This window comes from Ascaphus truei, chromosome 3 (assembly GCF_040206685.1).
Source record: "Ascaphus truei isolate aAscTru1 chromosome 3, aAscTru1.hap1, whole genome shotgun sequence".
Classification (NCBI taxonomy): domain Eukaryota; kingdom Metazoa; phylum Chordata; class Amphibia; order Anura; family Ascaphidae; genus Ascaphus; species Ascaphus truei.
The window spans coordinates 150415723-150431843 of record NC_134485.1 but is presented as its reverse complement, the minus strand read 5'-3'; the positions used below and the strand labels follow the sequence as shown (position 1 = coordinate 150431843).

The 16121-nt window shown below is 45.2% G+C and overlaps 1 protein-coding gene across 1 annotated transcript in view; it reads left to right on the top strand.

Moving 5' to 3' along the window:
* Nucleotides 1-16121, top strand: part of BRIP1 (BRCA1 interacting DNA helicase 1) — a 746182-nt gene that overhangs the window by 463687 nt on the left and 266374 nt on the right. The window contains exon 15 of the mRNA XM_075593097.1: nt 13198-13359. Within this exon, the coding sequence (XP_075449212.1) occupies nt 13198-13359 (162 nt within the window). The remainder of the gene's footprint in view (nt 1-13197; nt 13360-16121) is intronic.

Below are 16121 nucleotides of genomic sequence, written 5' to 3'. Positions count from 1 at the left end.
CCCTTATAATAGGTTTTAGATCCGGTTTAACATATAAACATACTCCACCTCCGCTTCTATTTGTTCGATCCTTCCGAAAAAGAGAATAACCCTCTAAATTAACTGTCCAGTCATGGGTTTCATCCCACCATGTTTCAGTAATGCCTATGATATCATACTGCTCCCTTGCAGCTATTAATTCAAGCTCCCCCCATTTTATCTGTCAGGCTTCTTGCATTAGCAAGCATGCATTTCAGTTTTTTTTTCAGCCTGTACTATTATCTTTTCTGCTCCTTCCTTTCTGTGCCCACTTTGTTTAGTCTTTAGAAGTTTTCTAGTATTATCTGTATTTACTATGGGTGTCTCACTGCTTGTCAAACTTGCACTTGCCCCCATTCTACCTCCATACCACCTTGTATCTAAATCTATTCCATTTAGTTCATTATCTGTTTCATTCCCCTCCATCCTAGTTTAAAATCTCCTCCAACCTTTTTAGCATTCTCCCCCCCTAGCACAGAAGATCCCTCTTCATTGAGGTGCATTCCGTCCCTAGAATATAGATGGCATCTCTCAGAAGAGGAGTCCCAGTGCTCTAAAAACCCAAACCCCTCCTTCCTGTACCACTTTCTTAGCCATGCATTAACCTCCCTGATCTCTGACTGTCTCCCTGCGGTAGCGCATGGCACTGGTAGTATTTCAGAAAATACTACCTTGGAGGTCCTTGCCTTAAGCTTTTGGCCTAGATCCCTGTAATCATTTTTTAGGACCCTCCATCTTTCTCTAACTTTGTCATTGGTGCCAACGTGTACCAAGACCGCCGGGTCAATCCCAGCTCCCCCCCCCAACAATCTGTCTACCCGATCCGCAATGTGCCGAACCCGAGCACCCGAGAGACAACATACTGTTCGGTTCATGCGGTCCTGGCAACAGATTGCCCTATCTACCTTCCTAATAATTGAGTCCCCTACCACCACAATCTTTCTTTGTATCTGAGCATCCTGAGTCCCCACTGTGCTGGATGAACTATTCCCCTGGCTGCTAGAGGAATTAGTCTCCCCCAGCCTTGCCATTTCTGCCCCAACATTCCCAATATCTTCACTCAACATGGCAAATCTATTGGGATTTGTCAGCTCAGAAACGACCTGCCTCTCCCTGTTGCCCCTGCTACCCCTTCTAACTGTCACCCAGCTACCTACCTGCTCCTCACTAACAGCAACCAAGCTACCTACCTGCTCCTCACTAACAGCGCCACCATCTGCACCACTAGTCGAAGCAAGGGCCTGCTCAGTGAGCTATAATTCCCTTTCAAGTTTGCCAATGTCCCTCAATATTGCAAGTAGCCTCTTCAGATCAGCAATCTCTGACTCTAAAGAGACCACCCGCTCACACTTTTCACAGCGGTATGCTCCTTGGAACAGCTGCTCCAAATGCACATACATGTGGCAAGATGTGCATTGAGTGGCATTTTCAATCCTGCTCATTATAGCAACTATGAAGTTTAGAAGTACTAACAGTAAACTGTACTTCAATAACTATACCTTATTTAACCGCTTCCTTGTTCAAACTGCTTCTGGTTCTAACTGCACACACTTTAAACAACCAGCACTTGAAATCAACCACACATATCAGTCAGTACACGCAAGCTGTTACTATTACTTGAATGAAAGCGTATTTTTTAAATTTATATATATACACATATACCCACACCACACACCCCACACCTATTAAGGTTATGGTGGGTAAAAAAAGTGACAAAAACCCTCCACAGTAAAGCATATAGCAACTGTAAATATTACTTTATGCTCATTTACATGTCTTAGACTGGTCTGCAACCCTGTCTTTCACCATTATCGCCCAGCCACAGCACTTCCACTGCAGCAAGGGATTCTGGGAAATGACATGCAAATGAGCACACAGTGCCACCTTTTGTCTCAAGCTCATATTACACAAGCAACCCTTAAGCCAATGCATGCTGCTTTAAACAGCTTTTAAGCATAGGCTGGAGTGAGATGCAAAGCCAGTAAACCCACTCACAGACATGTTTCAACCTTGATGGGTATCATCAGTGTGAGGTTGGTTGCTGGCTATGCTGGTTTGAGACTAAGAGTAGGTATTCACCACACTTAAGGTTATGGTGAGTTAAAAAAGTGACAAAAACCCTCCACAGTAAAGCATATTTGTCACTTTTTTAACCCACCATAACCTTAATAAGTGTGGTGAATACCTACTCTTAGTCTATATATATAACAACCAATGTTTCTCAGGTGAGAAAACAAGAATCAGCACTCAAAAGGTAAACCAAAAAACTGTATTAGTAAAATACAACAGCACACTTAAATCCAATGTTTCGGTCCAGAAATGACCTTCCTCAGGGGCGTGCTAGAGGACAATGGCATCCAGCAAAAATTTATACCCAAAGTTCACCTAGGGAAATCAATTAGCGGGAGCTAATTGAGCAATCAAGGAGATCCATGTCAGCAGGCAGCATCACAGTTGTGCAGCGGCCATTTTGAGAGGCAGAGGTAAGTCAACAAGTTGTATAACATAAAGTCCTTGGGAGGAGGGCGTCTGTCACTGGTAGGGAAATGGTGGCGTGCTCTGTTAGGTAACGCGAGCTGAGCGTCTAGTAGCCATGGAAACCAAAAGTAAAGCACATCACGCATGCCTCCGTGCAGTCAATCGGGTCCCGCCAGCTCAGCACCATGAGCGCGAGTGCCCACAACAACATGGACTCTCCCTGCAAACATAACAAGTGAGGAAGATACCCGTGAGTCAGATATATGGGAATAAAAACAATAATACCAGATGTGTGGGCAGCTGATTGCGGAGTACTCCAATGCATACTAGGGGGATCAATGACACCAAGCTACGTTGTCAGGTGTCACGTGGGAAAACGGGGAAGGGGGGAAAGGGCTTGCACATCCAAAGAGCAAAGGAATGCAGAGCAGGCAATGTAGTGCCAAATTGTATAGCATAAAGTAGCAATAATACCCCCAAATGCCCATGGTAAATGTCCCGTCCCCGTCCCCCCCAATGCACACATGGCTCAGTGACACTGAGGACAGAATGAGGGAAAGGTCAAAAAGAGACACCTAAGTGTTGCCAAACGGTGTTTGAATTGTTTGAAATGTCGCGCTACCGGCTGTAGCTTTAGGCCATCACTACTGCTAGTGTCTTGTAAGGCTTTTCTGATGGATGATCAGTGCAGGCAGATGCGCTCTTGGAGCATACGTGTTTTGTAAGCCACACGGGCATTGAATCAGGTACAAAACAACTCTGCTTTCGCAATTCATGTAATCTCTGATCTTTATGGCTTTACTACTGTGTGGGTGGGAGAATTTCTTCCCCAGAATCATGTGCTGACAGTTAGTACAGCCATGGCATTTGTAAACACCAGGTGGTCTTGAAAACCAATTACTCGGACTGGTATATTTAGATACTGGGTCTGCTTGTGTTAATGAGTGACCGATGTTCTGTCCCTTTTTTCAAGTTTGAGAAGAAGTTCTATTTGCAGTTTATGGGAACAGCGATAGGGTCCAATATGGCCCCATCATATGCTAACCTGTACATTGACCAATACGAGCAAACTCATATTGTGCATGACTCTCCTTATGCACAGAATATCGTTTCCTACACTGGCGGCACACTTTATTCTTACCTGGCTGGAGCCGCAAGCCGGGAGGTGTCCCGGCTTGCTCGTTTATTTCCCTCGGCGTGCCGCACGTCATCGATGCGCGGTCACGCTTCGTCGGGAGCGTGCGCGCGTGCCCAGGGCTCCCCGAGGGAGCCTTGGTGTCCTGCGATGTGGGGGATTGCGGTGGGGGGCTCCGGCGAACCCGGAGAGGGGAGAGGGGGAAGCCCTGATCGGAGGACCGATCCTCCGAGGCTCCGGCGCGCGCCCGGGAAACCTCGGCGCGCCCGGTAACTGTCTCGGCCGAGACCGGACAAAGGTAAGAATAAACTCGGCCACGACAGTACATGGGATATACACTGGCGACACACTTTATTCGAGCTCGGCTAGTCCCACGAATTCGGGTATACCCGGGTGTATTGAGGTTTGTGACTGTTTTCTGCCCGAGTGCATTGGGTTATTTTCCAGGCAGGGATTGAAGCATTTTATTCCCGCTGGCTGCAATACTGCACAGTATATATATATATATATATATATATATATATATATATATATATATATATATATATATATATATATATATATATATATATATATATATATATATATATATATATATATATATATATATATATATATTACAATTCATGAATTTATGCCATCTGGTAGACACGCGAAGCATTGCAGCCTATTAAATCCTAATCATTATAATTTAACAGATCAGCCGCCCGTCAGCCAGGCATGAACCCAGGCTGGGAAGGCAAACGCAACGGGGCTTGTCAGAGGTGAGGAGCGGCGCATTCCAGGTATCTGCCAGGTACATACTGGGTATTTGCTCGAATAAAGTGTGTCGGTGCAGTATCGATGACGTGTTCATGTTATGGGTTGGGTCTGAGGAGGAGTTCTTACTGTTCGTGGAATACCTCAATGCTATTCCTTCGAATATATGGTTCACCATCAACTACAGTACCAGTGACATTGTCTTCCTTGATACGGTGGTGTACAAAGGCCTAGAATCCCTGTTGACCAGAATACACCACAAAAAGACAGACCGAAACACCCTCCTTCTGGCTAGCAGACATCACCCCAGTGCCCTAAAGAGAGGATTACCATACTCACAGTTTCTCAGGGTGCCAAGGATCACCAGCAACAAGGAAGAATGTGACAAGGCACTACACACCATGGCAAGGTGAATCCTCAATAGAGGCTATGATGGCCAGGAGGTGGAAGATGCTTTAGCAAGGGTCAAGAGTGTTCCTCGTGACCAACTCCTTGGATCCACAGGGAAGTCGGTTACAACTGACCGCTTTAACATCAACACCACCTACAGCACCGCCTCAGATACCACCAGGAACAGTGTCATGATACACTGGCATATTTTGGCGAACGATAAAAGAATTGGCAAGAATTTCATCAAACCACCTTTATTCTGCTACAGAAGGGGACAGAACATTGGTGACTCATTAACATAAGCTGACCCAGTTTCTAAATATATCAGTCCTAGTAATTGGCTATCAAGACCACCCGGTGTTTACAAATGCCATGGCTGTACTATCTGTCAGCACATGATTCTGGGGAAGAAATTCTCCATAAAGCCATAAAGATCAGAGATTACATGAATTGCAAAAGCAGATTTGTTGTGTACTCTACATTGGCAAAACAACACGTATGCTCAAAGGGCGCATCTGCCTGCACCGATCTTCCATCAGAAAAGCCTTACAAGACACTATCAGTAGTGATGACCTAAAGCTACAGCTCCTTTCCTCCCCCTGTTTTCCCACGTGACACCTGACAACGTAGCTTGGTGTCATTGATCCCCCTAGAATGCATTGGTGTACTCCGCAATCAGTTGCCCACACATCTGGTATTATTGTTTTTATTCCCATAAGTCTGACTCACGGGTATCTCCCTTACTTGTTATGTTCGCAGGGAGAGTCCATGCTGTTGCGGGCACTCGTGCTCATGGTGCTGAGCCAGCGGGACCCGATTGACTGCACGGAGGCATGTGCATGCGCGATGTGCTTTACTTTTGGTTTCCATGGCTACTAGATGCTCAGCTTGCGTTACCTAGCAACGGAGGACGCCACCATTTCCCTACCAGAGACAGACGCCCTCCTCCCACGCACATGCTCACACGGACTTTGTTATACAATTGTTGACTTACCTCTGCCTCTCAAGATGGCCGCTGCACACCTGTGATGCTGCCTGCTGCCATGGATCACATTGATTGTTCAATTAGCTCCCTCTAATTGATTTCACTTGGTGAACTTTAGATATAAATTTCTTCTTGGTGCCATTGTCCTCCAGCACCCCTGAGGAAGGTCCTTTTTTGTGAGGATCCACCATCCTGGCGGCTGGAGACCGTCTCCTCACCTGAAAACACCTGCTGCCATGGCCACCCAGGATACGCAGTCTCACGGCCCAGTTACGCGCGAGCGGATCTTGCGTGGCCTGTTTGCCCACCCGCGGGCTCTACCTCTGCCCCCCCAACCGGTACGCGGCGAGTGTGCTCATCCAGCCTCCCCTCTAACTCACGCCCCAGTCTCCGTCCTGGTGACGGACAGGACCGTGTGTGAGTGACTTCTGCTCCGGTTTACGCCCCATGACCTCAGTAACGAGTGCGGGTCTGCGTGTGGTCGGTCCCGCCTCCGTTCCCGATCAGGCTGCATCATAGGGCACACCTGTGTGCACCAGCAGCCTATAGGATTCGGTTTCCTGGTTCCGCCCTGGCTCCCCATTGGAAGATCTCCCTTTATATACCCTCTTGCTCCAGACACTCATTGCTGAGCATAGTCTTGTGTGACGCTGTGCCTTGCTACATTCAGTTCCTGTATCTCCTGCCTTGCCTGTTGATCCTGTCGCTGCCTGACCCTGCTACGTACCCCGACGATCCGCTACTCTCCAATCCTGAACCTCGCTACGCACCCCGACGATCCGCTACTCTCCAATCCTGATCGGGCAAGTACCCTCTACTACTCTCACGTCTATACTCCTGACCTGGCTTGCACGACCAATCTTCATTCTAGGCGCGCTCGCGTGGCTGTGGTTTGGCGTTACTAAATTCCCTTCCTCAGCTCTGCGGTCAAGCTTAGTTTGTGGTGAGCTACACGTTACAGTATGCTCAACCACACAAACTTCGACCCCACTGAGGTAGGAAGAGTCCTGAGCACACACACAAGCTACCTGTCCAGTATTGAGGAAAAATTAGTGGCTAGTGATCAAAGCATGCGTTCCCTTCAGGAGAACTTCAGGTCTCTCACCCGTTCTCTCCAAGAGCCTCGCTCCTCTCTTGCCCCTGCTGTCCCTGAGTCTGCCACTATGCCCTCTTCACACTTCTCCCAAGAACCCCGGTTACCTGCTCCTAACCGCTATGGGGGTGACCCCCACGAATGCCGGGGATTTCTTAACCAGTGCTTTATTCAATTCGAAATTAATCCATCCCACTTCACAGCACCCCGCGCCAAAGTGGCATATATTGTTTCTCTTCTTATAGACAACGCTCTTGCCTGGGCCTCTCCCATCTGGGAACGAAGATCCAACCTCACACAGGATATCGGATCCTTCACCAGGGAGATCCGGAAGGTGTTCGATACACCTGGCCGTAAGGTATCTGCTGCCTCTGCACTATTCCTTGTCTCTCAACGGAATCGCCCCGTTGCTAGATAAGCACTCGTATTTAGGACTATAGCTGCAGAGACAGATTGGAATGACGAAGCCCTGTCCGCGGCCTTCTGGCAGGGGCTATCCGAAGCCTTGAAGGATGAGCTGGCAACCTACGATCGCCCTACCGATTTGGAAGAACTAATCGCTGTTTGCATCTAGGTGGATCATCGCCTTCAAGTAAGGAGATCATAGAGGGTTCATCATCGTGTCAATCCACCTCGGATCACTCTCGGTCAGGTGAGCCAATCTGAGATTCCTCTCCCGGATACTTCCGAACCTATGCAATTGGGGGGTACTAGTCTTTCCAAATCTGAGAAGCAACGATGCAACAATGCCGGTTTATGTCTTGACTGCGGTGCATCTGGACATTTTGGTTACTTCTGTCCCCAAAAGTCGGGAAATGCAAAGTTCCCATGAGACCTGGGGGAGTCTCATTGGGAACGCTTTCTCTTTCCTCTATTTCTGCTGACAACCCTTCTCGCATTCTTCTCCCCATCACTCTCTTTGGGGAGGGCTTCCAAGTCTCTACGCTTGCTTTCCTCAATTCAGGTTCTGGGGGAGACTTCATAGATCAAGAATTCGCAAAACGCCATTTGGTTCCCATCAGGCGTAGAAGAAGTCCCATTGCTCTTGAAGCCATTGATGGAAGACCTTTTCAGCCGGCTTTTATCTCACTGGAGACGGAGGTACTTCATCTCAAAATTGAGAATAATCACTTGGAAAAGATTCAACTCAACGTTATTCACACACCTTCCATTAGCGTGATCCTCTGCCTTCCCTGCTTACAGATTTATAACCCCTGGGTGGACTGGCTCAACATAGAACCCATTCAATGGAGCTCTTTCTTCAGTAAGAACTGCATCATTGAAGCAAGTAGTATTGGGGATACCACCGTGTCAGAAGGAAAGGGTTCAATTGCCAGAGGAGTATGCCGAGTTCCGGGACGTGTTCGATAAGGTCAAATCTGAGGTTCTTCCTCCTCATCGTTCGTTTTGATTGTCCCATTGATCTGCTTCCAGGTACTATGCCACCCAGGGGAACCTCTTACCCGTTGTCTATGCCCAAAACCAAGGCAATGAAGGAATCTATTGCTAGGAATTTACAGAAGGGATTTATACGCAAGTCCACCTCTCCTGCGGGCGCTGTTTTTTTCTTCGTGAAGAAGGACGGAGCCTTACGCCCTTGCATAGAATACCAGGGTCTCAACAAAATTACCATGAAAAATTGTTACCCTCATTTCTGAACTTTTCGATCCATTACAAGGAGCTAATATTTTCTATAAATTGGATCTACGAGGTGCCTACAATCTTGTCAGGATCCATTAGGGTGACGAATGGAAAACTGCTTTCGACACCAGAGATGGACATTATGAGTACCTGGTCATGCCTTTTGGTCTGTGCAACGCCCCAGCCGTGTTTCAAGATTTCGTCAATGATGTTTTTAGGGATCTTCTCAACTCCTTTGTAATCATCTATCTCAATGACATCCTAATCTTTTCTAAATCCAAACAGGAACACGTTAATAATGTTAAACAAGTGCTCCTTCGCTTACGAGAGAACAGACTTTTTGCCAAACTCGAGAAATGTCCTTTTCATCAAACTTCTACAATTTTTCTTGGACTAATCATTACTGACACTGGCCTCACCATGGATCCCGCCAAGGTCAAAGCAGTACTGGATTGGCCTCAACCCACCACACTTAAAGCAGTGCAGTGATTTCTTGGATTCTCAAATTATTATCGCAGGTTTATCCAAAATTTTTCTTCACTAGTGGCTCCACTCACGGCATTAACCAAGAAAGGAGCGGATACTGCTTCCTGCCCACTTCTGCGCTTCAATCTTTTGCACTTCTCAAGAAGGCATTTGTGTCCGCCCCTGTTCTTTCCCATCCTGATCCCAAACTTCCTTTTACTCTTGAGGTTGATGCCTCTGGCGTTGGAGTAGGCGCTGTCCTGTCACAGAGAAAGAATCCCCTGTCCAGGTTGCATCCTTGTGCTTTCTTTTTTTAAAAAAATTATCCGGCCAAATGCAACTACAATATCGGGAATCGGGAACTCCCGGCCATGAAATTAGCTCTCGAAGAATGGAGACATCTTTTGGAAGGTACAGAAGACCCCATAACTATCCTGACTGACCACAAAAAAATGTTATACATTGAGGGAGCATGTCACCTGGGAGCCTGTCAAGCCAGATGGTCACTATTCTTCTATAGATTTAACTTTATTATTTCTTATCTCCCTGGAGCCAAGAATTTCAAGACTGATGCCTTATCTAGTCAATTCTCTTTGGACGACAAGTCGGAGGACCAGCAGAAGCCCATCCTCTCCTAAATGTATCCTTTCGGCCACTTCTTGCGGAGCACTCAAAGACATTGTCCGCCAACAAAGTCACATTCCTCCCGGCATTTCGCCTCCTCAGGATCGTCTCTTCACTTCGTCTTTGCACTGCAAGAAAGTTCTCGAGTAGAGCCACTCCTCCAAATCTGTAGGACATCACGGCACCAAGAGGACCCTGGATCTAATTTCTCGTACTTTTTGGTGTCCTGGGATACAAAAGGATGTGAAAAATTTCGTAGCTGTGTGCCAGGACTAAAACCCCAGAATCCTTCCCTCGGGTCTTCTTCAACCTCTGCCTGTTCCATGGATACACCTGTCCATTGATTTAATTGTTGATTTACCTATTTCCAAGGGTATGAACACGATTTTCGTGGTAGTGGACCGATTCTCGAAACAGTCTCACTTTCTACCCCTCAAGGGTCTCACCAATTCTCCTAAACTAACTGGTATCTTCATCAGGGAGATCTTCCGCCTACATGGAGTACCTATGGTGATAGTATCAGACAGAGGGTCAGGTTATTTTTCGGTCTAGCGCTCGTTTTGCCTCCAATTGGGCATTGCTCTTAATTTCTTCTCAGGATATCACTCGCAGACTAATGGTCAGACGGAGAGGACCAACCAGTCCCTTCAACATTATTTACGCTGTTTTGGGTTTGACTCCCAAGACGACTGGTCTGAACTCTTACCCTGGGCAGAATTTGCCCACAACAACGTGCGTAGTGGTTCAACCCTGGAATCTCCCTACTTCGTGAATTACGGGTTCAACCCGTCGACTCTTCATCTCGCTCTACCTTCTTCTGGGATCTCAGCAGCCGATGACAGGATCAGGGAATTACAAGACCTTTGGAAAAGGATTCAGGTCAAAATCAAAGTGGAGATGTTTGGCCATAACTCACAGCGCCACATTTGGCGAAAACCAAACACAGCATACTGTATCAGCACAAACACCTCATACCAACTGTCAATCATGGTGGTGGAGGTGTGATGATTTGGGCTTGTTTTGCAGCCACAGGACCTGGGAACCTTGCAATCATTGAGTCGACCATGAACTTCTCTGTATACCAAAGTATTCTAGAGTCAAATGTGAGGCCATCTGTCCGAGAGCTAAAGCTTGGCCGAAATTGGGTCATGCAACAGGTCAATGATCCCAAGCACACCAGCAAATCTACAACAGAATGCCTGAAAAAGAAAAGAATCAAGGTGTTGCAGTGGCCCAGTCGAAGTCCAGACCTCAACCCGATTGAAATGCTGTGGCGGGACCTTAAGAGAGCTGTGCATAAACAAATGCCCGCAAACCTCAATGAACTGAAGCAATGTTGTAAAGAAGATTGGGCCAAAATTCCTCCACAACGATGTGAGAGACTGATAAAGTCCTACAGAAAGCGATTACTTCAAGTTTTTACTGCAAAAGGTGGTTCTACAAGCTATTGAATCATAAGTTGTACTTAGTTTTTCATACATGACTTCTCCATTTTGGCTTTATTTTTGTTAAATATATCATGACTCAGTGTAAAATGTCATGTGTTGTTGTTCATCTGAGGTTGTATTTACCTAATTTTAAGACCTGCTAAGGAACAACCTAATTTTAAGACCTGCTAAGGAACAGATGATTATTATTATTATGCCCTGATATGTAAAACCATAGAATTCAAAGAGTGTACTTTCTTTTTCACACAACTGTATATATATATATATATATATATATATATATATATATATATACATTATGTATGTATATCTTTCTATCTATTTATGTATGTATGTATATATGTGTGTTGTGTGTGTGTGTGTGTGTTTATATATATATATATATATATATATATATATATATATATAAAATCAAAAAATAAATAGATGATACCGTTCTGTGGCTAACGAAATGCTTTTATTTGTGCGTGCTTTCGAGATACACTGATCTCTTCTTCCGGCGATGTTACAATGAATGAAGCAAGCAAAAGGTATACTTAACAACAGTGTCTATTGGATTGTTATCTGTGCTGGTCCTTCCCCCGGTGTGGATGTGTTTTATGGCTAGAGGTGTCAAAAGGTTTCTGAAAGCAAGTGATGTAAGAGTGTTTGTATCAGTGTGAATTAAAATATAGATATATATCGCAGTTTCCCCCACCCCCTGGAAGATGTGTGGCTACGGTATATGTGTGGTGCTTTACCTGTGGCGTACAGGAAATCTGAGTCTCCGCTGCTGGGAACCTGGGATATACCTGAGTGATCGTTCGGTAGCACATCCTCCTGTAATGGGATTTTACTATGTGGAATGACCCCTTTACAAGACAATAAAGAATGCACACGTGTAAAGCATAAGTTTTACTATACACAGCATAAACCAATACTGAGAATAATATACACCCTCGCAGGGCCATAACCCCTCTCCGTGCCTCCCGATCACCATGTTCACAACCCGGTGGGGGTTGCCCCAATGTACTGAGGTGCTCCAGGCACCGGACCATCCCGGTGTCCCCCAAGAGCCACCCAAATGTGTGAGACAGCGCTGCCCCACTAAAGTGTTGAGTTGGTGCACTGGTGAGTTGGATACCTGCCGGGTGTGTTCACACCCGGGCGTGCAGATGAAGATGGGATCCATGGATCCGAAGTGATGGTTCGCACGCCGCAGTTACTGTGTGGCGTCTCACTTTGTCCCTGACACCGATAGTGCTAAGTGGGGCAGTGTCCCTGTCTAAGGGCAAGTCCCTATAGCAACCACAAGCTATGTGGAAGTCAGGGCCTAGCTTGGGTCTAACAGAGGGTACCTGGCCTAGTACAGGTGCCACAGACACCTGCACACATAACCTACCCCTTCCTTGTCCTAGCTGCGACTGGTGCAGTGCAGACACGCCAAAAGTATCAACATCTCCCTGCAGGAGAAGCTGCAGCCCTATTAGCTGTTTGCGCCCATATGATTGCAGCCCCTAGGCCTGCTGGGAGTTGTAGTCCCTTGCGGAGCCTATACTATCTAATGGCCACTTTGTGCGCTATACTGCGCATGCGCGGCATCTTGCGCATGCACAATCACAACTAAGATGGCGGTGCCCTGCAGAGGGAGCCGCCGGCGATCCACACCCCCCGCTTTCCATTCAACACCCCCCGCATCTTGCCTGGCGCACTCAACCGGAGGTAAGGGGGCCCATGGGGAACCTAGCTACGTGTGTGTGTGTGTGTGTGTCTGTGTCTGTGTGTCTGTCAAAAGAAGTGCTACTGAGCGTGACAAATGTTGACAGCCAAAGACAGGGGAGCCCAATGCTACATCCAATTGACAAAACATGTGTAATAAGTGTGAAGTTAAGTACTTCAATAATATTCAATAACAATATTTTCTTGTTGAATTATGGTGTGGTGGGTGTTTGAGTTTGTTGGGAATGTGTGTCTGAGAAATATCTTGACATTCACATAAATACTAATGCATGTGATTTCTGACCGCAATTTTGGCAAGGGTGAAGGAGCTGTAACAGCATTTTTGCCAATTAAATCATATATATTTGTTTATATCTCAGGTGACATCTTGCAACATATTACACTTTAGTTGGGGTCAGAAATGTATTCTCTACTTGACACGTGTGACATTTCTGTCTGATAGGTGTGGGTTGGCACCGTTGGCGCAGGTCCAAAGGGTCGGAAGCTTTGTGCAACGTTTCAGCATACAGAGACCTTTGATTTTCAAGATGAGGTTGGAGCCCTTCTACTATCTGTATGCCAGACTGTTAGCCGTGGGGTGCTGTGTTTTCTGCCTTCTTACAAGGTAAGCATATGGAAATATTCTCAGTTCACTTCAGATATTGCTTATGATGCTTTTTACTTGTGCCATATTTTATTAATATTGGCACAACATTGCATATAAGACACAAAGATAGATTATATATATATATATATATATATATATATATATATATATATATATATATATACATATATATATATATATATATACATGTAGAGGTATCAGTACCGTGTTAGCCGAGCTTCAATAATCAAAAAATAAATAGATGATACCGTTCTGTGGCTAACGAAATGCTTTTATTTGTGCGAGCTTTCGAGATACACTGATCTCTTCTTCCAGCGATGCTACATCGCCGGAAGAAGAGATCAGTGTATCTCGAAAGCTCGCACAAATAAAAGCATTTCGTTAGCCACAGAACGGTATCATCTATTTATTTTTTGATTAGATATATATATATATATATATATATCTTGGCCTTTTTTTGTCATCTCTTGTCAACTGCTTCCAGCTTTCTCATATGATGGTCTGGCTCCTTTTTACCTTAAAACACCAGTAGTGGTGAGGAGAAAATGAGTCCGCAATAATATTACAAGACTAGACAAATGAAAGGAAAGTGTGGGAAGCAGCTACATTTCCTGGTTTTTGTGATATTCACCCCCTTAACCCTTATATGGTGGCCACTGGTATCAGGTGTGCATCCTTGGTAACTTAGCTCTTCCCCCAATCATCAAAATCCAAAATACTGTATATACTGTAGCATACCTAGGGTGTGTAATATTGCTGCATGAAATGTATGCTAATAGTAAAGCCGCAAAACACCTTGCACAATTGTTTTTTTCCCCCTAAGATTGAAGCAGGGGGCCTCTGGAACTGAACCCCATTAATTTCAGATCCGGGGACTCCCTGCTTCAACAAATACCTCCATAGGGGGTACCGGTATCTATGCAGCTAGTGTGTCTTTCAAAATGGTGGCATTTAAATGTCACGCAAGCCAATAGGAAGACATGCAGTGTGTGTGTGTGTGTGTGTGTGTGTGTGTGTGTGTGTGTGTGTGTGTGTGTGTGTGTGTGTGTGTGTGTGTGTTTATATATATATATATGCAGAAAACAAGAAGAAAAAACAGGCGCACTCCTAGTGTGATAAAGTATAAAACAGTATTTATGGGGTTGTAAAATATAAAAAGCGCACTCACAAACATTTATGAGATATACTCAATCGCCTTGAAGCTGTGAAGGGAATGTATCAGCCTGTCCCGTTGGTGCCACCTCTGGTGTCTCTGTTGGTTCAGCAAGGTGCACTGGAGCCACCGCAGCCAGATGATGTAATAATCAGCAACACGGTCAGAGACTCCCTCCAGATACACCTCCCACAGCTCTCACTGCTCACCAGCAGGCAACCGCAAAACCGGAAGCGACAGCAGTCCCAAGCAAAATAGCAACAGCTCCAAGGTACTCTCTCAGTTCGTGCAGTAATGTCAGCCACAAACTCGCCTCTTTGGGAAACGCCCTACGCGTTTCGTCACTAAGGACTTCGTCAGGGGTGAATTCATTGGTCAAAAGGGGTGTCCTTTATATCACCTTTACTGTTGTGATTGGCCAGTACGGATGGTGTTCGGGTACTTCCAATTTCACAAATTTAACCCTGTTTCATTGCTGGACAATATTATACATGACAATCAGAGCACTAGAGCCTATTTGCAAGCAGTTTAAACATATTCCTACTAACAAATGAAAACGAATAGCTAGATGAATGAACACATACAAATAATAAATCTTTAAAGGGCAGAGATGAAATATTGGATACATCCAAAAATAAACTATATATAGAAGTAAAAGAGCAACACATTAAATAAGCACAGAAAAATCGTCTGTATTTATATATACATACATACATACATACAGTGGTCGACAAATCACCAAAAAGTCTACTCGCCGAACAAAAATAATCTACTCGCCACCTAGTACCACACGTGTGCTGCTTGGGCCAATAGGAGCTCGCCACGATGTTAAATCCACTCGCCCGGGGCGTGCAAATGTATAGGTTTGTCGACACTGTGTATATATATACATATATATATATATATATATAGACCATACGATACCGGTTGCAACACGACATCAAGGGACAGCACGCAGGTAAGTAAATCAAACCAAGGTTTTTGTGTCTTCTATCAAATATAGAACATTTTTGATTTACTTACCTGCGTGCTGTCCCTTGATGTCGTGTTGAAACCGGTATCATATGGTCTGTTATTGCTTTATGGGATAAGCACCAAAACTTTTACTTGCATATGGTGTGCCGGCTGTGCATTGGATTATATATATATATATATATATATATATATATATATATATATACATACACACACACATACACACACACACACATACACACACACACACTACTCATACTGTATGATTTACAATGAAGCCAGATTTAATCCTTGCTAAGAGGATCCACCATACTAAAATTGCCAATTTCTTAAAACATATGATGTTTAGATAGCAGACTTAATTGTTCCATCACAAAACAAAACATCCCACAATGATGCAGAATATCAAAGTATATACCACCAAAAGAGTACAAGGAAGCCTTCTTCATCTGAAGCACAAAACGCCTCACACCTAGAGCCACACCTCGCACCTACGCACGTGTTCCCACGCACGCACACATTGCCACGCACATACGTATGGCACGCATGCACATACACAGGCGCACGTATGCACACACATACACAGGCGCACGTATGCACACACATACACGGGCACGCACGCAAATACACA